This window comes from Osmerus mordax, chromosome 19 (assembly GCF_038355195.1).
Source record: "Osmerus mordax isolate fOsmMor3 chromosome 19, fOsmMor3.pri, whole genome shotgun sequence".
NCBI classification, from domain to species: Eukaryota; Metazoa; Chordata; class Actinopteri; order Osmeriformes; family Osmeridae; genus Osmerus; species Osmerus mordax.
In genome coordinates, this window is record NC_090068.1 from 11,544,873 (window position 1) to 11,565,719 (window position 20,847).

Genomic DNA, 20,847 nt, shown 5'->3' on the forward strand with positions numbered 1-20,847 from the left:
CAAATAGATCATATCAGTATTAAAAAATACAAAAGTTCAACATTCATCTTGAACTTTTGGTGAATCATTTGGTATTTCAATCCATTTAGTTGTTGGAGTCTGAAATAGACAGCCAAAGCTTATCAATACAATATAACCAGAAATACCATGATTCCATGCCATAGGTTTCTGTGTATTTCTTGTTTTAGCCACCAGTATAAAAGTGGCGCAGCTTTGAAAATCTCCACATTTAAATGTTCAGCCAAATTCTCAGTGCAGGAAAACCAATCAAACGAGTTGAGGACATAATGAAACCGTCACACTGTCTGACTGGATGTAAGAGATCCAGTAAGCTTCTGCACACCACGGGCACCCTCGAGCGCTTTCACAAGCAGGGTTTCTCTGAGTCACAGCCCTATCTCTCAAACCCCAGCCCTGGCCAAAGGGACAACAGACGTTTTTCTCTCCAAGATAAATATTCAGGAATTACAGGAATATTTTGGCTGTGGGCGAGGGGTGAGGGGTGAGGGGAGGGTAAGGGGGCCGAGGGTGCTTGAGTAGTCAGCGTTTGTCTGTCAAGGGGAGGAAGGGCTGATGTTGCCTAAGCTTTCCAAAGAGCTCCTAGCTCCATGAAGAGACCATAGACAGAGCCACCCTCTTCACAGCTCTGACAGCAGACGAGATGTTTTTTCTCTGAAAAGCAATTTCAAATAAACAGCAATGTAATGTCGTTCACGGAGACGTCGAAAACCTGGAGGGTCGTACGAATGGGAAACTACCTTGCGTGTTAAAAGTGGGTGTAGCAGAAAGCACAATAATGTTGATAATAATGGCGATGACGATGAAAATGATTGTGACTTGCTGATTGTGACTCAATGGCGACTTTGTCACGAACATTAGAACGTATTGCTACAGGTGTCATACAATGGCACCGACACAACTGTGCTTTATTCTTAAGTGTAACATTATCACAACATGGGAGTGCTCAGTTCATGGAAAAGCTTTGGTTCCACCGGCTGCTACACCGCCTCACTGCTAATCGTGTTCAATTTGCTCTGTGTGTAGATAAATTCGGTCTCTTGTGTGATTTAAACTTCAGTAGAGAGAGTTGCACAGTATCATCCAACATCGTAGAACTGTGTGAGAACTTGTTTGTCATAGGCTGGCCATAATTGTAGTGATTGTGGTTATAACAAGTCTATTTATATTGGCCTTTGACCAGATAGAGCCATGTTATGTTGGGAGCCATTAGCAGCGTGTCAACATTGTTTTGCTTGGGATCTTGTGCCAAGAAACCTCTGTGCTGTTTATGTCTAATTTCCCTTCAGACAGACAGAGGACAATAAGGTGTTAACTCGTGCCAACATGATGGAAATGTCATGGGCAATTACTAAAGCACAAAATCTGAAGAAAATAAAGTGAGCTATAGGTAGGTTGATCATCTATGAATGTCATATATTTAAGAGTACTTCAATGTATTTTCTACATCTTTCATTACCGTATGGTCCAGTATTTATTGGCGCGCTAGTTTGTATACATTATAATACAAAGATTAACAGCAGATCACATACCGTATTATAATAAAATAGCAATGTGTTTAACGTTGTCTCATCTGGATGTGTTAATGAGTCCATTCCTCAAATGTTTATGTGCAATCAATAGATTTGTGTTGTCGGTGAGAGACAAAACCGGAAACAGAGGTTGCAGTGGAAGAGAGTGTGACAGAGGGAGATTGAAAAGGGGGGGGTGACAGTAACAGCATCTCATTCTCCAGTGTCACCATGGCAACAAAATTGTGTTAGATTCCATTTGACTCACTTGCTCTCAGTCATTCAAAAGTCCAAATCTGAAACAGGTTTTACATGCATGGCAGCAACGGTGTTCCGTGGTGAGTCAACACGTACAGGAAACACAGTAGTGCGAGGGAGGTAAACTAATAGGAAACAGGTATTTTGTCGTCCAATTTTCCAACATCCAATTTCTTTACAACAGCCCCTACCTGCCAATGCCAACTAAATATGACACTCACCCTCTCTCTCTCTCTCTCTCTCTCTCTCTCTCTCTCTCTCTCTCTCTCTCTCTCTCTCTCTCTCTCTCTCTCTCTCTCTCTCTCTCTCTCTCTCTCTCTCTCTCTCTCTCTCTCTCTCACACAACACACACACACACACACACACAGTGTAACATTCAATAAAGCATACACTTAATCATGGCTAAAGATTCAAACAATCACAGACATGCACACAGCCACTCAGACACCCTCTCTCGTCCTCTCTTTGCCTGTCTCATATTTAACAGTCCATACCCTGTCTTTCATTCAGTCTAGGCTCTGCCTTTCCCTGCACCCCCGTAATAATCATTTTCTCAACTCCAGTCCTCTCTCTCTCCCTTTCCCTCTCCCTCTCTCATCTCTGCCTCCAGAGAGATGTTACCATGGAAACTGGTTACAATTGAAAAGTTTGAGACATTGCATTCAGCATTGGCATAATGCACACATGGATGGACAAATTATCTCTTGCTCTCACATGGACACACTTTGCTTATTCATTGTGCCAGTCGAGCTTCCTGTTTGGGTTGCATTGGACACTGTCTTCAACACACATTCATTTCTGGATCTTCTACACAGTCTGTACACATGTTAAAAGACAGGCACAATATACTGGATGGAATATCCACTGTTCAAATGCCACCAGGGGCACACAGAGCAAAATATGAATAATACATTAGTGAAGATTACATATAATTACACCTCAGCAGAAATCTTATCTGGCAGAGAGGGGAGGTGATTAATGGATAGTCGGAGGGAAGTCTGATAAATGACTGCTTGTTACAAGGTAAATGGAAGAGGAACACGAGCAGGAGAGTATATAAAACAAAAGTGGACGTGACAAATGCAGGGGCCCCGACGACATTGACTCCTGCACTCCTGGGAAAAACCAGTATGAGGCTGTGTCGCGGTGTGGCGGTCTTGTCTAGACTGTGAGTCGGCGTCTGTGACATGATCAGACGTGTGTGTTTTGTGTACATATGTTTGTGTATTCTGGAAAGGAGATGTCTCCTCATGAATAAAACAGAGCATGCATAACATCTGCATATCAACCCTCTCTTGGCGATTAGTGAGTCTAACTCACAAATAGACGAACCAACGTTTCGGCCAGATTGGCAAAATGTAACTACCCAGGCTGGACAGAAGCTTATTACTGCCACTCTGAGAAGGAAAGCACATTCTGTGCTTTTCCCGTGATAGAAAATGCACCTGTTCTCTGCACTTCTGCTTTTTTGAAACAGAAACATTTGGGACATGTGCAGTGCATGGCAGATGTGACGACTGCAACAGATACAGAGAATGCTTGCATTGCTTGGCATGTAGTTCAATCATTATCATTTTAAAGTGATGTGCCAGTCCGCCCCCACCCCCACCCCCACCCCCACCCCGCCCCCATCCCCACCCCCACCCCAAATGATAGGACACAATCAAACATGCAAACAGGATGGAAGCCACAAGCAAACAAAGAAGGTCCAAATGGATGTTCACTTGGATGCACACACGGGTGTCATGGCAACGAGATCAGGCATCTGCAAGTGCCACAGTCTCAATCAGAGAGGAATAGGCTGGAGGATGGGATAGAGGTGTCATTATTGACTAAGCCATTGGGGATGGGGGGAACATTGACGAGCAGGACATACACATTGGACATTTTTGTGCTTGACAGTGAGCTATGAGGTTTCCCTCATAGGAGTGGAGAAAGATGGCTTTCTAAAAGACGGTTATTAATTCTCTGTTTGGCAAACAATTCCTCTGGACAATTACACAAACCAATATTTTGCATTTACATTTGACATTTTTAGTCATTTAGCAGACGCTCTTATCCAGAGCGACTTACAGTGAATACAGGGACATTCCCCCCGAGGCAAGCAGGGTGAAGTGCCTTGCCCAAGGACACAACGTCAGTTTGCATGACCTGGAATCGAACTGGCAACCTTCGGATTACTAGTCCGACTCCCTCACAGCTCAGCCACCTGACACTCATTTACAGGAGACAAGGAAGTGTGTTATTAACTCCACAGTTATGTGTCAGTGTCTTTGGTTTAAAGAACAATGTAAGTTAGCAGGTAGAAATTCTTCTTCTGAGTTTGTTGGACTGAAATGCGTCACAATGTATTGGCCTTCATGCTTTTGCTCAAGTTAGGCTACATTACTGCGCTGAACACTGACAAAAGGCTGTCTCGTTGCTCTCTATCTGACATTGATGAATGTACATTATAAGCCCCTTCAACACTCAATACACCCACACGGTGTGAATCACAGACACGCAAACACACATACACGCACACACTTTCTCTCTATTTCTCTCTCTCCCCCTCTCACTATATTCTCCTAAATGTCTAATGTAAACGCTTGCTCTCAGGTAATTTTGCTCGCTGCTATTTCAAAAGAACGGCGCTTCAAGAATGCCACCTGGTGGAATGTACAGGATACAGCCATGTTCGTGTTCCTCAACCCTGCTAAAATGGTATCCATGTGTCGCATAAAACGCAGTAATAGAACTGAAGTCGAATCGTACATTTTGAAAACGCGTCATTATTTATGAAATAATTTCTGTCATTCAAAGTATTTTGATTAGACTTTGGCAAATAAAGAAAATATGAACGAATGTGAAAAAATTAATGGATAAAGCGAAAATCCAAATGGAATATAGTAATAATCGTATTATTATAATTTTTCTTTATTCATAGTGAAAAAACGAATGTCCTTGGATGTTTCGTGAAGTAAGGATATCCCACAATGCCTTGCATTGACTTCAATCTATGGCGGATGTTATGCACCATGCAGTGCGCTGACCTATTGAAGAACTATTGTAAACAGCACGTTTAGAAGTCATACAGTTAAAACAGTCGTTGTCTTAATATAAGGAGCATATTGTCTAGCGTGATGAGCAACCTACGCGTTATTTTCACTTATACTGCACTCTTAGGTTTAGTTGGCATGGGCTATGCAATGTGGGCAGTGGTTGCACCTGGGGAGGACAGGAAGAATCAGTTGTTAAAGGTATGTATAATGAGCGAGTAAGTCAAATATAAAGCTTTGTACAAGGTCTAACATGTTTTTGTGAGCTAGCATGATTAGCAACACGTGCAGTCTCTTGCCATTGTTGTCACATCGCACATTCATGTGCACTCTTTTTGCAACAGAATCTTCCAGAGTCAAACCCGGTGAGAATGGAGGAGTCGAGAAGGAGGAACGCGCTCATCATGCAAGTGCTCAAGGAAGCTGCGGAGACACCTGATAATATTGCACGAGGAGCTGGGGGGGCGCACAAGTAGAACTACGGGAAAGACGGCCGGTTTCTGTGAAGTCTGTTGGAAAGAGACTGTTTCAACTACAGTGTTCTGGCAGTGAATGAAACGGTCTGAAATAACTAATAATGACCTTAAACTCGTTGCGTAAAGAACGACCATTTTCTCATTGGTGTTAGAACAGAATTGAATGTTGTGGAGCACAAGTGTGTTCAGTTATTGCTGAGTCACTTAAGATAATTTATATATAACTGTCCCACCTGAGTTCTCTATGGTTATGATCAACTACAAGCACGAGTTATTTCACGAGTCATAGAAGTCTGGAAATTCGTGGAATTGTGATGTGCTCTTTTGGACATAACTTTGGATATCCCGTGTATTCTCCTATCAGGACATTAAGTAAGAGATTGCCAACCCCTGTTGGCCAATGCAAGGGGGTTACGTGCTCAAGAAGGTCAATCAAACTATTGGGAATTGGCTACTCTCAGCATGCCGCCTAGCGCGGAAAAGAAATGTCAATAAAGGGATATGTCTATATTAAACTTTCCCGATTCGGAAATTTGATTGTCATTGCAATGTATAGGTACGTAAATTAAATATGTTATAACACAACCTGGTGTAATCCCGTATTCCTTTTGGTTTTGTCTATGAAAATATTGTTGGGACATTAGGTGTATTCGACTTCATGCAGCACCGGCGGCGCCGACAGCCGGCTACAGCCGGCTGCCTTGAAGTTGAGAACGCCATTGGCTGCTTCAAGTCAGCCGGGCTGTATGCGGCTGCAGGCGACGCCGGCGCTGAGTGAAGTCGAATGCACCTATTGGGGGGGGGGGGGGACTAAAAAGCGTGCTGCACCCATTTCCGGCCGGTTACTACTGCCCACATTTTAGGTTGTGTGAATGCTTGATCTGAAGGTTGTGTGCAAATTGTTGCAAAAGGTTCATTCGCTTAAAATGAATGCAACTTCAAGCTAGGAATCTTGAGTGACGTAGGTTAAGGCCTTATGGCAAACTAACCTAAAATATTCCTGAACATTGCAATTAGCTAACACAGTTGATCTGAGCTTGCCATGGCGACACCACCAGTGGCCACGACATCACCACCCCCAGTATCACCGGATTCAAGTCGGTTGTTTGGAAACTGTTGGAGTTGTCGGGCTGTCACCGGTGGCGGTTTGTTGATGTCTGCGGCATATGTATTCCAAGCTGCTCGAAAAGTGATGAAACAAGGCGGAACAACATCAGTGGGAACAGTCGCTCAGATAACTTTCGCAGCAAGTGAGTCAATAGTTAGTGTTGTGTGATCCTTTCTGTTTGTTAGCATTGAATGTAGATCTGTATCGTATTAACATCGATGACTCGAACCATTTTAGGTTTGGCTGCTTGGGGAATGGTGATCATTGCTGATCCGGTGGGGAAATCGCAGAGGAAGACGTAAACATGTGAACGTGCCATTTGTCCAAGCTTTGTCACCACCTTCAAGTAATCTGTATTCTGAATTATATTTAAGAAATTGTAAGAGATGTGTAATTGAACTGCAATAAACAAATGTTGTCTACACAATAGTCTGTGTGTTAGTTGTGGTTGAGGGCATGCGGGCGCAAAGGAAGAGCTTTCAATAATATTTGTAGAAAACCATGTAGGTAGTATTGTTGTCAATAAAGCTGGGGGAAACTTGAATGACGTAGTTCCTGTAACGATCTCCCCTCACACAACCTGTCCGACTGGAACCAAGATGTCGCTCTCCTTCAACCACCGCGTTTCAATGTTATGCAGAGCGGCTAGGGCTTCTTTACAGCTATACAGCCATCAGCCGAAAACGACCAGAAATGTCTCTCAATTACGAGTAAGTTCGAATGTCGAATATTGGAAATCTGTTTTTGTTACCTATGGTAGCACAGCATTAGCAAGCTAGCGCGTTGCTACCTACCTAGCTCAATAACATCACAACCCTGCTACAGTCAGCTACCTATCTAAGTAATGTATGCGGTTGGTTAAGAGAGTACATAAGACCAGTATCCACATCTTAGCTAAAGAGTTAATATATATGCATTTAGCTAGCTATACTTACAAAATTACTGTCTCATCTTCCAATTCAGACAGTGTGTAGCTCAGTTGGAGAACAGAAGCATAAAGTGGAAGAGTCGGCAGCTGAATACAAATTTGTAGAAAGACTAATTCCACCATCGCGAGTGCCAGCTCCACCTAAACGCGATGGTCCAGCACCATCAGGATGGACCCCTCCAGCAGGTACATATCGACGTCTCAACACTAATTGGTTCAAGGTTAAAAAAATCAATAAAAAAAAGACTGGAGAAATGATGGATGTAACGTATGTCATTGATGATTTAGGTTGGTTATAGGGGCTGATCTGTGGGAATCTGTGAAGATGTGCAACAAGGCTGTATTAATAATGGTGTTTACATCATGGTCTAAATGCATCATGTCTGTATAAGTTTGTTTCTCACAATCCGTTAACCAGACATTACTTTGTTGACTTTCACATCTGTTCGCAGAGGTGGTTCCTGCGTTGCCGTACATGATCCGCCGCTCGCGCATGCACAACATCCCTGTGTACACTGACATCACACATGGCAGTCGAAGAACAACACTCTTACGCAAGGTAGAAGGAGACATCTGGGTGAGTTAATTACATTTAGTCATTTAGCATTTAGTCATTTAGCAGACGCTCTTATCCAGAGCGACTTACAGTAAGTAAGTAATTAGTAAGTAATTAAGTAAGTAATTAGTGAGTCAAGCAAATGCCAGTTTGAAGGACAGGTTTTGCAGTTTAATTAAGTAGTATTTCTCATTGTTAGAGGTATATCTTTATTGAATGTTCCTAATGTCTCTCCAGGCTCTTGAAAAGGATGTGAAAGAATACCTCAAAGAAGTTACTGGCAAAGACCTTCCAACACAGGTCAATGAGGTGACCATGACAGTTCGAGTCAAAGGCCACTTTGATCAAGAACTGAAAGAGTGGCTGCTGAAGAAGGGATTCTAACAGAACAAGGGGGTCAGTCAAGTGAGGGAAGCCCATTGCAAAGTCACTGCAATTCTACAGTAACTTCTAACAGTCGTCAGAGGAAGAGATGACTTCATGATTCACAGACGTAAACATTAATGCTGTCAGACATCCAACTGTTGTCTGACTACAATCTGAAGCTTGTCCAAGATGTCTAGAAAAAGTATTTATATGTAACACCACAAACAAATGTAGTTCAAATCATCAGTTGTCTTTGATATGTTATTTTATAATAAATACATACTCTGCTGCAAACTTCCTGCTTTTTAATAGGATTCATTGCTGGTTCTAGAGGGGTGGGGGAGCAGATTGGGGCCAGTTATATGAGACATTTTTGTTCACCAATACATTTAGTCACTACATTGCAGGCGTTAATATGCAACAGACCATTTTTTTAAACATTACATTTATACTTGAAATTTAATTTACGTTTTTACAATTTCATTTTTGCATCACCAAAATGTCAGATGAGATTAAGACATGTAGATGTACTTAGTATGGAGTCAAAGAGGGCAAAGGCCTTGAATCTAGATTTGTTTCTTATGTCAGCAAGAAACTGCAAAACACAAACTTTACGTCTGCAATTATTTTACAGCAGTTAGACGTTATTCAGATCCATTTTACGACACCCACTAAAACGACGTGCGGCAAAACACATGCGATCGTATGCTCTGAAAATGGCCACGGATTAAACAAATACCAGAAAACGTAGATATAAAACGTTCTGACTACATAACTGCTGTTTCTTGAGGTTACGTTCATACCATGGATTCTCAATTTTAAGGTAATTATTAGACAGCTGCTATAGTCGAATTGTTTAGCTAGATAGCCTAAGTGTCCAGTCAGTAACATTGATGATTAGTTTTGTACTAATCATCAATTTTAGAGTACACCAAAAAGGTTATAGCTAAGGAACTTATTGCAATTTGCAACATGTTGTAAGCAAATGTCAACGACCATAATTTCTCAACGAAGTTCTTGTCTCTTTTCAGAATCAAATAGAGCGCCACTAACGTTTCAATCCACGTTAACACGTCTGTTTAAAGCACGACAACACCATGAATCCAGTTCTACGGCAGAGAATCCCCCCAAACATTAGGACGTTATTGACAGAAATCAGACCCCGAGAACAACATCACTGCAGCAAATGGACTGACGCAGAGCCTGGAACTATGACAAGAGGTGGGATTGAGCTCCCAGCCAGAGGAAGCGTCAATCAAGGTGAATTTTTGTCTCCGGCAACCGACGACGGGAAGGAATGCGCGTCTTCTGATAATGCATGTGTCGAGACAAGAAGGCCTCTTTGCGGGCTGTGTTTATCCCAACTTTCCTGCTACACCTGCCCACGTTGCAACGTACCCTACTGTAGCCTTTTGTGCTATAGAAGTACAAACCACTCGGTGTGTTCAGAGGAGTTCTACAAAGAGTCTGTGATGCGGGAACTAAAAGACACAAATGAAACGGAGAGCGAGGGGAAGAGAAGGATGCAGGAGATTCTGCTGAAACTGAGACACGCTCCAGATGGGGCCGAGGGAGGGACGTGTGGGATGAAGGAAATGGAGGATGGCTGGGATGATGCCGAGGGGGAGGGTGAAGAAACCACACAGGCTCTAGAGCTTCTGTCAAGGTTAGCTGAGATTCAGTCAACTGGTGGCGGGAGTCCTGAAGAGATTGAGGACATTTTATCCCGTCTGAAAGAGATTGGAGAGCCGGGCGAAGGAGAGGCTGATGGAAACAGCAATGAGGGAAGCGAGGATGAAGAGAAGCTGGATTTGGTTGACAGGCTGTCTGGCTTGGACATCCAGACTGTATCTGAGGAGGCCCTGTGGGAGTGCCTGACCAGCCAGGAGAAGGACCAGTTTCTGAGTCTGGTGAAGGGGGGGACGGTGGGGGCGCTGGTCCCTCAGTGGAAGCCATGGTGGGAGGAACATGAGGAGGGCGAGCGGGGGGAAACACTAGTGGAGCTCCTGGAGGAGGATTCAAGCGACCTGGAGGGAGGTGTTTCAGCCGTGGAGGGAGGGATCTGTGGAGGAGAGGTAGAGGACACACGAGGACAGGAGAAGGTTTTGAATGAGCCAAAACGAAGGTCAGAAAGCCAAAAAGTCAAGTGGGCAGATGAGCTGTCTGAGAGTGGAGGGCAGTTAGTGACCGAAGAGGGAGACGGCACACAAAACGGCAAACGCAACGTTGTCAGCAGTGTCCTAAGATCTAAACCAACAACCGGTGTGCCTCCTGTTAACCTAGAAATCCCTCCACTGAGTTCACTCTCCTCCAATCCATCCCCGCTCGTATGCTACGGCTTGGTCAACGTCCTGTTCGGCTACACGTTCGCCCTCCGACTATTCAACGGTGACTTGGAGCCGGATGTAACTCAGGAGTTTTGCCAGATGATCCTAGCTGTATCTGAGTCTCTGAGCTCAGGCCGGGTGTTCAACTCGGTCCAGGAGGCCCTTGAGGGTGGACAGGCTGCCCTTCTCGCAGGGGGATACTTTGACCAAGAGGACCCTGGGGCTGGAGACAGGGCTTTGAAGGCAGTGGCTCATATTATGAGTGGGAGGAGTAGCCAGGACACTTTTGGATACTGCCTGGCAGCTCTGAGCCAGCTCAGCTCAGCCCTGTCTCAGGCCAGGGCAGCCCTGCCCAAGAGAGGGAGAGATGGGGAGACTAGACGGAAGTATTTCCTGGCCATGAAGAAGTGTGAATTTTTTCAAGCTTGGGTGTCTGAGAATGGCCAGCAGCTGTGTAGACTGGCTGCGGAGTTGTGGAGAGACCAGAGGAAGAGGGAGAGTGGAAGGAAAGCTCTGGAAGGAGAGAAGAAGAGAATAGAAGAGATGTGGAAGAAAGGAAGAGGGAAGGGTGTGTTGATCGAAGAAATATGTTAAAAGTTTTCATTTTGACACTTTTTTTATTTGTTAATTCCTTTGATCAATTCAATAAAGTTTCAGAAATGATTCAGGCCTACCCTTCTGTTAATCTGTTCCAGAAACCCCTTCAACAGTGAGTGTCACTCCCTTATTAACATGTGTGTGATACTCTATACCAAACTGAATATCATAGTGCTAATGTATTACAATAAAAGTGACAGAAAAAACTTTTTATTTAGGCCCCAGTACAATGTACTGGGGCCTTGAAAAATGCACTTAATCCAAGACGTTGTGTCGAATCTTCCTTGACGGTGGGAGCGACACAGTTCAGTATATGTATGGAAAGATCCGGAAGGGTACTCGTCTGCAGTAGGTGTCCCAGGCTAGGCCGTACTTGGCCCTGCACTGCCTCTCATCGCGAGCCTCGCGGTGAATCAGCAGGATGGTGAAATACACCACATAGAAGTAAGGCAAGAGGTGGGAGAAACCTGGAGAGATGAATGGAGTCAACCTGCTGTATTAAGACTGGGATTAACTTTTATTAATCACCTATGTAAATGTCACACGGTGGGGCACTTCCAGTGATCGGGGACTACAGAGATGAGATGCTGCTTACCACACGGCAGAGACCATGCCAAGGCCATGAGGAGGTCACCAAGGTAGTTGGGGTGTCGAACAAGCCCCCACCACCCAGACACCAACAGGCGCTTCCCTGTTGCTGTGGCGATGGTTTCCAGCTCTGCAAAAAAAAAGTAAGCAAGGACGGAGACTTGAGTTTTTTTTTTCAGTTTTGGCAGCCATTTTAAATAGTTAAAATCTCTAAATATTCAAGCTCCATCTGCTGTTTCTGCTGGACCTAGATTCTTCTTTCTCCAGTGCCTCATTCGTCCTTACACTGCACACATAGTATGCACTTTGATACATTATGAAGAACTTGCTATGAACCATAGCCAATAATAAGATTGTTGTAGCTGTCAATATGACCCAGTTCTCTTTTTTCTCTCAAGGCTCAACAGCTCTTAGAGAGGGTACTGAATCCTCTGGGCCATGCGTGACAACTAAATAAATAAATACATTTAATGAACAAGTGTCAGGATGTTGGCTGACTTGCAACACTGGGATGTGTGGGGTCACGTCGAAACTGATTCTTCTGAGAGTTGGATCTTCGGAAAATAAAATATCCCACTCCTAAAGAGGGTAAGATACAACAACATGAAATTACAGTTCATCAGTCTATGAAACAGAATACACATCTTAATACATGAATCATAGATATAAATCATACACATCTTCATAGATATAAATCATCAGCCAAGTTATGTACCGTTCAGTGCTACTATAGCGGTGGCCTTGAGAGGGGTCAGGGTCTGGGGGTGGATGACGAGGAAGGCAGCCTGAAGACTGTAGACGAAAGGAACCCAGGCCAGGTCCCCAAACGCCAACATGAAGCCAAAGCCATCATGCACAATGTCCATGGTGGTGAGAACCGCCTCCTGTGGAAACGATCACGTGTTCATTTAGCCGACGCATTTATCCTAAGCTGATGTTGATTCTGGTAATTGATCCGGAGACCTCTTGAGACGCAGTGAAATGCTCTACACACATCACAGTCTGCGTAAGGTCCTAACGGATGCAGATATGGTAAAACTATAAACCAGGTATTCTGAAGTCCATTCCTGTGACTCACCTCATTCCACAGAGCGTCTGCTACATACAGCAGCTGGAAGATGTTGACCAGAATCATGGCCAGGGATGGTGAGTCTCTCAGCTCCACCTCTTTCATAAGCATCCCCAGGTTGGCCACAACCTGACAGGGACAGAGTTTATGGTCACAACTGGTCATTTGGTCTCCCAAATGGAAACATTACACAACCCCTTCAAACCGATCAGTTCAGCTATCAGATGGGCTTTATGTAAAAATATCTCATAAAGGAGGGAATTATTCACCTTAGGAGTTATACACCCCTTTGAACTCACCCAGCCAATCAGACCTGGTCTTAGCTCACAGAAATATTTCAGATCGAACACTCCTATCCGGGGGTTCAGCTCGCGTCCCATGAAGAAGTCATACAGGGGGTTACCTGCATAGGAAACCAAAGGTGTGAGCACAGGAAGTGGATATATATATATATATATTTTACATTTGAATATAGAAGATGCTTTGGAATGCAAAGGAACGTACTGCGACCTCTTGATCTGCAGTCAAATGCTCTACGACTGAGCCATGCCCATCCCATTCACAACTTATTTCACCATTTTACTGAAACGTTTCGTCTAGTTTCTGACCTGTGTTGCCCCCCAGTGCGAGGGCCGGGGCAGAGGCCCAGAAGGAGCGGATGTAGAGGTAGAGGGAGAGGAGGAAGGACACTCCAATGGCGCACACCGCCAACGGCAACATCAGTTCAAACAGAGACCCCAGAGGCATCCCCAGCCATAGCAGCACAGCAAACAGCCCGGTGCTGATGCAAAGAGCAGAAAAACCTGGTGGAGGAAGAGAGAGAAACAGCTGGTCAGGGATAGGTGGTCGTGTGTGTGAGGAGGGGGGGGGGGGAGGGTAAGAAGGGGAGAGTTATAAGGACAGAATGACTAAAGTTGGGAGAGAGAGTTATGTACCGAGAGTTATGTACTGTGTGTGCGTTTGTGTGGAGTTTGGACTGGGTGGAAAATCTGTTGTACGAAAGCTCTCAAGGCTGAAGGCCAAGGACATCTAAACAGATAAAGAGCAAAATAACAAGTAAAACTGTAATACACATCAATCTGATCAATCTTGAACGAAAACATCCACACAGAAACATCCACACAGAAGGTGCACAAACTGCCTTGATCTGTTACTGAAGTATTTGTCTGGCCACAGCAGGGGCTCTGTCCAAGATCTACGTTACCGTTTATAGGATACTTGAGTCTGGATCCATCTCTCAGAACCAATCCCTCAGAAACCTGCAAGCAAGATCATGAAAACGGTTATTTGCATATGTACAACATACAATTGTAGCCCCCTGAGATCGCCTCGACAATGAAAGGCGCACTATAAATAAAATGCATTATTATTATCATTATTAATGTAGATGCTGGGATTCACTCTACATCTACACTAAAGGTATAAAGTGTGTGTAGTATGTTAGGATCGCTGAACCAGGTAATTGTTCACACCTTTCCCATTGGTAACAGGTAGAGGAAGCTCTGGAAGACCACCCAGCCCAGTATGAGCACCAGGGCCAGGGGGTCCCATAGCTGGCTGGCAGGAGGCAGGAGCGGGGGCCACTGGAGAACGCTGGCGGCCGGGGAGCGACACACACACAGTAGGTAGAGGACCGTGAGAGGCAGGAAGACTGGAATACATGTAGCCCCTTCACAGGGGGAGAGAAGCAGAAGATGTTATGTAATATGAGCCTGGGTTTAATTATTTACATTTAGTCATTTAGCAGACACTCTTATCCAGAGCGACTTACAGCAAGTACAGGGACATTATCCCCGAGGCAAGTAGGGTGAAGTGCCTTGACACAGGGTAATTTGGCACAACCGGGGATCGAACCAGCAACCTTCAGATTACTAGCCCAATTCCCTAACCGCTCAGCCACCTGACTCCCTATTATTATATGTATTATAGTGTGTTCATTCAGACTCTATCCATCCAAAGTGACACACAGAAAGGGGGTATAAACCTGGAACCCCTTGGACACCCATCCCTTGTGTATGTTTAAATGGATTCTTAATTCATGACAACACATTTCTCACCTAAAGTTCCTCCAAATTCCCTCTCAGCTGAATGTGATTTTTTTTGTGTGGGCTTCATGTTCTGTCTCCTGTTGGAAAGGCAGGGGCAGGGAATACTTGAAAAATAGGAATAGCACGAAAATAAATACGCGTTGTAAAATCTGATACTCTGGGATCCTGAACGATGATTATAATAACAGATTGTAAAAAGAACACTTTGAGGCAGTTGGGTTCAAATTCTATGTCTAGGAATATATAATTCAGAATCCCTCTGAATTCCGATTAGAGACGTAATGCTAATAAAGAAAATGTTACATTCAGCATGCATATTAACACTACTGTTATCGTTTTTCTCACCTTCTTTCCTTAGCTGCGCGTCGCTGTCATCTCCGCAAGTTTGGTTTCACGCCTCTCGCCCGAGAACAGTCCCACTGTGCATGACTCGTCTCTCAACCAATAAGATCAAGTCTTGGCCATCAGATGAGTGTGGAGAGGGGAACCTTTAACCAATCAAATGATCGTCTTTTCCCGGAAACACCTTTTTTACGAACACTAACTTTCACAATAAAGGTACCTGAACGGTTAGCGTAGAATGTATCCACACCTGAGAAACACGCTTCTACAGTTAAAAAAGCGTCATCGTGTTAGACCAAATTGCGTCTTTCTGAATATGTACAATTTCCCTGTCCCGAACATAGCACATAGTTGAATAATACTTTGGAAGAATCATGTAAACGATCCCATTGTTAGATAGGCCTACTTTATTGATTGCACACACAGAAAAGCATAATCTTTTCATCAATAATCATTATTTTGCCAGCAGGATTAGTGCAAAATGAAAACAGAACAACAAAGTGGAATGATTAAGAGCATTCATGAGGAAGAGACAACTCTTTTTTAGTCAGTTTTGATTGAATAGAACTTTTCACAAATCATTCATACTTTTCAAATATAGCACCACCTCCATAACTTGCCTCCCTGTCCCAACATTCAAGAGTGTCCTAAAACATATCATCCACACAAAACCTTTCTGAGTAGCAGCCAGTGTATAACACAGTCTTCACCACTCAAGGCCTCTGAAAGATCTTGCCCCTTTGACCTTTAACCCCTCTCACAGATGACCTCGATGACGCTCTGCTCCATGGGGGCGGGGTCGAGGCCGCGGTGAGCGGTGCTAGCCACGATCTCGTCCAGGAGGAAGTGGACCAGGTTCTCGTCTGACACGAAACGCCACAGGTACATCTGCAGGTAGTGGCAGTCCACCTGGATAATAACAATACATGTGTTCACAGAGGAGACACTTTTCAAGCAATGTACAGGGGGGATTTGAACCTGGGAACTCTTGATCTGCAGGGAAGTGCTCCGCCGCTGAGCTCTGGTCCGTACCTGGATCTGCTGCAGGCCGTAGCGACCGAAGGTGCGCAGACGGACGCACTCCAGGAACGTCTTCAAGCTTATCTTGATGATTCCTGTCAACACTGAAACCTGAGAGAAGAGATGACGTCAGAAACAGCAGGTGTTGGATCGAAAGATGGTGAATGACATTCAATACTTCTTGAATGTTAGAAATGTACAATAGCTGTGATAGGAAAATACAACAGACAAATACAACTAAATCCAGATTTGTTTTTGTGTGTGGTTTGTTAAGAACCTATTCTTGTTTGCTCCTACCTTGTTAAACTCGACCGGGCTGAAGATATCAATCCTTTCTGAGAACAGCTTGTGTATGTTGCTCAGGAGATTGGTATCCATGGGAGCACTGCAGAAGAAAGTCATACAACTATGAAATAGCAAAAAAAATCGAATTGTTTACAGAATAAAAACATATCAGAAGGGGTTAGTAACCTGGGCGTGTAGCTGGGAGCGTAGCGGGCCTGCTGCCTAGAGCTGCTGTACACAGAAAAGGTCCTCTTGCTGGAGTCACTACTGTGAGCCTTCCTCACACCCTCCTCATACAGCAGCCCCACCTGCAGGGAGCACGGGGGCCACAGCCAATCAGGACGCAGCACAAGAAGTGGAAGGTTCTCAACATTCAGCCAGTCAGGAAGCAGTAGCACAAATCGAGGTCGCTCAGAGAGTCACATGATGCGATGAGGAAGAGGGCCGGCGGCTTGTGTGGATGTGAGCTTTACCTGCACGTCGATGGACGTGGTGTCCTCCACCACCCTCTTCATCACCGCTCGCACGTTCCGGGGCTCGATGGTGTTGACCCAGTCCCTCGTCTCCACGCTCTTCCTCAACATCTGAGAAATGATCAGGCCCTGAACCTGCACACAGAGTCGGCTGGCGGGTAAGATAACAGCCCTGTTCGGGCTGGGAGAAACCATTGTACGTGGAAAAACTGAATAAATGTATTTTCTAGTTTCAGGTTTATTTATTATTAAGTACATTTGAATTTTTGGTCTTCTTCCAAGTTTCCTAGCAGTCTATCCTAATCTTATTAACGCATAAATCCTAATCCTATGTTGGTTTAATATTCTTATCAACAATGTATATAATAATAGATAATGAATGTAACCATGACGCACCTTGACGTAATGATTCAGCAGTTTCTGTGCTGCCTCGCGAGCCTCTAAACACAAAGCTGTGACGGCGGTTACAGGACTGTGATGCTGAGGGAGAGGAACAAGAGATTAAACACACAATATTCCTGTCGTGACATTGTTTTTACCTCCCTACTAAGAGATCACGGTTGAACTGTTCCCGGCAAACAATACAGACCCTTTCCTTGACTCCGACCAGTGAAACACTGTTACAACAACGCACTTCAGATCCTAGATTATCTGCTATTTCTTCCCACACGCACTAATATGTATGGTATGTCTGTAGCTTGGGTAAACGCATTTACATTAATGAATATAAATCAAGGAAATCTTCAGATCAAGAATCTTCAGAGTGAAGTGTCACCTGCACGAGGAACTGCTCGTCTGTGAGGGTGAGGATGTAGGAGATGGTGGAGGTTTCGTAGTCCAGGCAGAGACGAGACAGGAGCAGGAGGAGGGCGGGGGGCGTGGACCCCCCCCTGTCCCCCGTGCTCTCACAGAACTGGCGGGACGACTGACACACAAACTTGATGAAACTGACCACGAGGCTCTCCCGCACCCCCTGGCTGCAGAACTCCCCCTGCAGACAGACAGAAGGCCGGGCAGACGCTCAATAACCAGGTGTGGTCGCACAAACTATACAGGAGGAGACTGGTGAGTGAGGCTAGGAGATGGTGTGGATGATGGGGTGGCGAGGGGGAGGGAAGGTTGGGTGAAGCTGCTATTTATCCCCGCTCTAGACTCACTCTGCACATGTGGAACAGGAGAAACACCACACCAAGATCTGACGGCACAAATCGGAAAGAGCTTCCTAACTACACAGGTTCAGCTTCGGCATCCGTGTCCTTACCTTGAAGTAAGGCTTGTTCGAGAAGGTAATGTCCTTCGCCGTGAAGAGGTGCACCGACGCCAACACAGACTTGATCTGGTTGAGGATGGAGGCGGACAGGGAGGAGAGCAGCTCTGGCAGGCTGGTGGGGTTGTCTTTCCCCATGGACGACCCCCCAAGGCCCCCCACCCCCGAGGCCCCGCCCACAGAGAGCCGAGGCGCCGCCAGGGCCTGCCTCACGTCAGTCAGGCTGTCCAGGTAGAAGCTCTGGAGGGCCGCGAGGTACTGCTTGATCCGCTCCCTGGCTGCCCGCACCACGATCTCCGTCCCCTGGCTCGGCACCGCGGACCCGGGGAGGAGCTTGGTCACGGCCTGGAGCCGGCGGTGGAAGCGGTCCAGAGCGCGAACAAGCAGGGAGTTATCCCCGACCCCTCGCTCCTCCTGGATCCTACGCTCCACCAGGGAGAAGTAGCGGGAGGCCAGGTTGTCTACGAAAGTATGCAGCTTGCCGTTCGCCATCCCAGGGATGTTTTGGGACACGAGATCGCCCTCTTCTGGCCGGTTGACGAACAGCTCCTGATAGGACGCTATCACCAGGCACAGGCTGCTGACAAACTCGTTGCAACCTCGGTCAATGAATTCTAAAATGTCCGTCCGGGAGCTGGGAGAGGGTAGGGCGCTGGCTCTCGGGGAGGCGCAGGAGGGGGACCTGTGGGAGGCCACGGCGGGTGGTTCGGCCACGGCGGCGGAGGGGGGAGGCTGGAACAGCTCCGCCTCCAGCCCCAGGAGGTCTGCTTCCAGCCGTGACTGGGCGTGGCTCAGGAACTTGTCGCAGAGCTCCTCGGCTGGCTCGTCCAGCTGCAGCAGGAGCTCCACACACTCAGACAGGTCCTTGGAACTGGAGCCTCCGTCCCTGCGGACACAAACCACACGGTGTCTTCATCTGAGCTGGGATCGTTAAAACAGATCGGAGAGATCCCCTCCTACAGAAATGGCTGGAAATGCAGAGAGGAGCAGACCATCCCACAGGCCGGAGAGAGAGACCAAGCCCTACCTGAACTGGAGAGAGAGACCAAGCCCTACCTGAGCTGGAGAGAGAGACCAAACCCTACCTGAGCTGGAGAGAGAGACCAAACCCTACCTGAGCTGGAGAGAGAGACCAAACCCTACCTGAACTTCTGCCGTAGCTCCAGCGCCAGCTTGTCCATGATGGCGTGGCAGTCGTCCTGTATGCCCCTGAAGGAGGGCATGTGGCTGTACTGCTGCAGGACGCAGCGGGCTCGACGGTGGGAGCTCACGGCCTGGGAGTAGGCCTGCATCTCCAGACACTTGTTCAGCCTGGCCGGGAGCTCGAACAGGAACTGCAGCTTCCTCAGGAGGGTGTGCACCCCTGAGGGGTTAGGGAGAGGGGAGGTGGGGGGAGAGGAAGGGGAGAGAGGAGAGGGAAGAGGAGTGGAGAAGAAAAGAGAGAAAGGGAGGTTATGGAAGGGGATATTTGAACCTGGGAACTAACTCAATCTGCAGTCAAATGCTCTACCACTGAGCTATACCCATTATCAAGATAGTGATGGAGATGAATATGAGCGTGAGATGCTTGCTTGTGTGACTGTGGGTGAGATGCTTGCTTGTGTGGGTTTCCTACCTGACAGTTTGGTGATCTGAGCGTGCTGATCCTGAAGAGTCCCACTGATGCGGGCACTGAACTCTGTGATGGCGGCCATGTTGGTGGTGAGGCAGTCCATCTCATCTTCCATCTTCTTGAAATCATTCTTCATTTTTCTGATGGTGTCTGGGAGGACAAGCATGGCAATATTTATCACGGTCAATGTCATAATGTCCAATATTTACAGTGAAAAAAGAAAGAAAATAAAAAGATAATGGTTGGGTTGGAGATGTCTTCTCACCAGTAGCAGATATGAACTTGTTGTAGTTCTCATACACCAGAGTTTGCATGTCACTGTCCAAGGAGCGAATCTGCTTTACCATACAGGTCTCTTGATCCATCAACTCCCCGAGAGAACATTCTCTCCTCAGCTGCAAACACCCACAAGAATCGATCAATAAATAAATGAACAACACATAGTTGGCCTACAGCTTGTCTGATAGCTGAACCACCCTCGACGGGCTACTTCACTGCATCTCCAGGTGACGTTACCTTTAAACCAACTACTAGGCCTAGCAGTGTGGCAACATGAAACACTATCCAATAGCTACGGAATATACGGCTTAAAAAAAGTGAACAAAATGAAAAAAAAAGTCTCATTTACCTTGTTGAGATACACGTCAGGATCAAAATGTGGCCCGTTTATGTCGCAAGGATCCAGCGACTCGGCTTGATCCACGGTCTTTCCTTCCTCATTCAGACCGTAATAAAGCTTCAGCATGCCGTGCACTTTGCGCTTCCGCGCTGCGTCGGAGTCAGGAGAGCTCGTAGCTGCAGAACCTGTATCTTTGTCCATTTTGACAGATTGTCGGTTTGTACTATTACACATGAATCCCGAAAGAGCAGTGGATTCAACTGACAGCTCGCTACCACCCGGTTAGCCTGGTTAGGGAAGCTACCACAACAAATCTAATCGAGCATCCGGCATAGCTAGCT

General features: G+C 45.9%; 5 protein-coding genes across 5 annotated transcripts; 3 read left to right on the top strand and 2 right to left on the bottom strand.

The window, feature by feature from the left end:
• Window positions 1-4,794: 4,794 nt before the first annotated feature.
• Window positions 4,795-5,886, top strand: uqcc3 (ubiquinol-cytochrome c reductase complex assembly factor 3). Its single transcript, XM_067257482.1, has 2 exons — window positions 4,795-5,026; window positions 5,170-5,886. The coding sequence occupies exons 1-2, from the start codon at window positions 4,910-4,912 to the stop codon at window positions 5,299-5,301; spliced, it is 249 nt and encodes an 82-aa protein (XP_067113583.1). The 5' UTR covers window positions 4,795-4,909; the 3' UTR covers window positions 5,302-5,886.
• Window positions 5,887-6,959: 1,073 nt separating this feature from the next.
• Window positions 6,960-8,545, top strand: mrpl49 (mitochondrial ribosomal protein L49). The gene is made up of 4 exons (XM_067257292.1): window positions 6,960-7,119; window positions 7,373-7,523; window positions 7,790-7,914; window positions 8,131-8,545. Exons 1-4 carry the CDS (start codon window positions 7,009-7,011, stop codon window positions 8,275-8,277), a joined length of 534 nt encoding a protein of 177 aa, XP_067113393.1. The 5' UTR covers window positions 6,960-7,008; the 3' UTR covers window positions 8,278-8,545.
• Window positions 8,546-8,956: 411 nt separating this feature from the next.
• znhit2 (zinc finger, HIT-type containing 2) lies at window positions 8,957-11,297 on the top strand. The gene is made up of 2 exons (XM_067257158.1): window positions 8,957-9,082; window positions 9,291-11,297. The coding sequence occupies exon 2, from the start codon at window positions 9,357-9,359 to the stop codon at window positions 11,178-11,180; it is 1,824 nt and encodes a 607-aa protein (XP_067113259.1). The 5' UTR covers window positions 8,957-9,082; window positions 9,291-9,356; the 3' UTR covers window positions 11,181-11,297.
• Window positions 11,202-15,324, bottom strand: tm7sf2 (transmembrane 7 superfamily member 2). Its single transcript, XM_067257157.1, has 11 exons — window positions 15,234-15,324; window positions 14,898-14,965; window positions 14,313-14,509; window positions 14,045-14,099; window positions 13,449-13,643; window positions 13,140-13,243; window positions 12,850-12,969; window positions 12,487-12,655; window positions 12,270-12,350; window positions 11,779-11,901; window positions 11,202-11,650 (listed from the first exon to the last, which is right to left on the bottom strand). The coding sequence occupies exons 2-11, from the start codon at window positions 14,953-14,955 to the stop codon at window positions 11,490-11,492; spliced, it is 1,263 nt and encodes a 420-aa protein (XP_067113258.1). The 5' UTR covers window positions 14,956-14,965; window positions 15,234-15,324; the 3' UTR covers window positions 11,202-11,489.
• A 301-nt stretch (window positions 15,325-15,625) lies between these two features.
• On the bottom strand, window positions 15,626-20,847 carry vps51 (VPS51 subunit of GARP complex). The gene is made up of 12 exons (XM_067257159.1): window positions 20,516-20,847; window positions 20,153-20,282; window positions 19,891-20,037; window positions 19,419-19,638; window positions 18,270-19,161; window positions 17,784-17,999; window positions 17,405-17,488; window positions 17,009-17,143; window positions 16,722-16,843; window positions 16,548-16,635; window positions 16,263-16,361; window positions 15,626-16,139 (listed from the first exon to the last, which is right to left on the bottom strand). The coding sequence occupies exons 1-12, from the start codon at window positions 20,738-20,740 to the stop codon at window positions 15,978-15,980; spliced, it is 2,520 nt and encodes an 839-aa protein (XP_067113260.1). The 5' UTR covers window positions 20,741-20,847; the 3' UTR covers window positions 15,626-15,977.

What these genes read in the sequence shown, in the direction of transcription:
- uqcc3 (XM_067257482.1), top strand. Translation starts at nt 4,910, where the DNA reads ATGAGCAACCTACGCGTTATTTTCACTTATACTGCACTCTTAGGTTTA. An exon ending in GGAAGAATCAGTTGTTAAAG is followed by an intron (nt 5,027 to 5,169) that starts GTATGTATAATG and finishes TTTTTGCAACAG; the next exon opens with AATCTTCCAGAGTCAAACCC.
- mrpl49 (XM_067257292.1), top strand. Translation starts at nt 7,009, where the DNA reads ATGTCGCTCTCCTTCAACCACCGCGTTTCAATGTTATGCAGAGCGGCT. An exon ending in AGGATGGACCCCTCCAGCAG is followed by an intron (nt 7,524 to 7,789) that starts GTACATATCGAC and finishes ATCTGTTCGCAG; the next exon opens with AGGTGGTTCCTGCGTTGCCG. An exon ending in AGGTAGAAGGAGACATCTGG is followed by an intron (nt 7,915 to 8,130) that starts GTGAGTTAATTA and finishes ATGTCTCTCCAG; the next exon opens with GCTCTTGAAAAGGATGTGAA.
- znhit2 (XM_067257158.1), top strand. Translation starts at nt 9,357, where the DNA reads ATGAATCCAGTTCTACGGCAGAGAATCCCCCCAAACATTAGGACGTTA.
- tm7sf2 (XM_067257157.1), bottom strand. Translation starts at nt 14,955, where the DNA reads ATGAAGCCCACACAAAAAAAATCACATTCAGCTGAGAGGGAATTTGGA. An exon ending in CGCACTGGGGGGCAACACAG is followed by an intron (nt 13,244 to 13,448) that starts GTCAGAAACTAG and finishes TTTCCTATGCAG; the next exon opens with GTAACCCCCTGTATGACTTC. An exon ending in CGCTATAGTAGCACTGAACG is followed by an intron (nt 12,351 to 12,486) that starts GTACATAACTTG and finishes TACCCTCTTTAG; the next exon opens with GAGTGGGATATTTTATTTTC.
- vps51 (XM_067257159.1), bottom strand. Translation starts at nt 20,740, where the DNA reads ATGTGTAATAGTACAAACCGACAATCTGTCAAAATGGACAAAGATACA. An exon ending in GCTCCCAGCTACACGCCCAG is followed by an intron (nt 16,636 to 16,721) that starts GTTACTAACCCC and finishes TTTCTTCTGCAG; the next exon opens with TGCTCCCATGGATACCAATC. An exon ending in ACGGCCTGCAGCAGATCCAG is followed by an intron (nt 16,140 to 16,262) that starts GTACGGACCAGA and finishes GTTATTATCCAG; the next exon opens with GTGGACTGCCACTACCTGCA.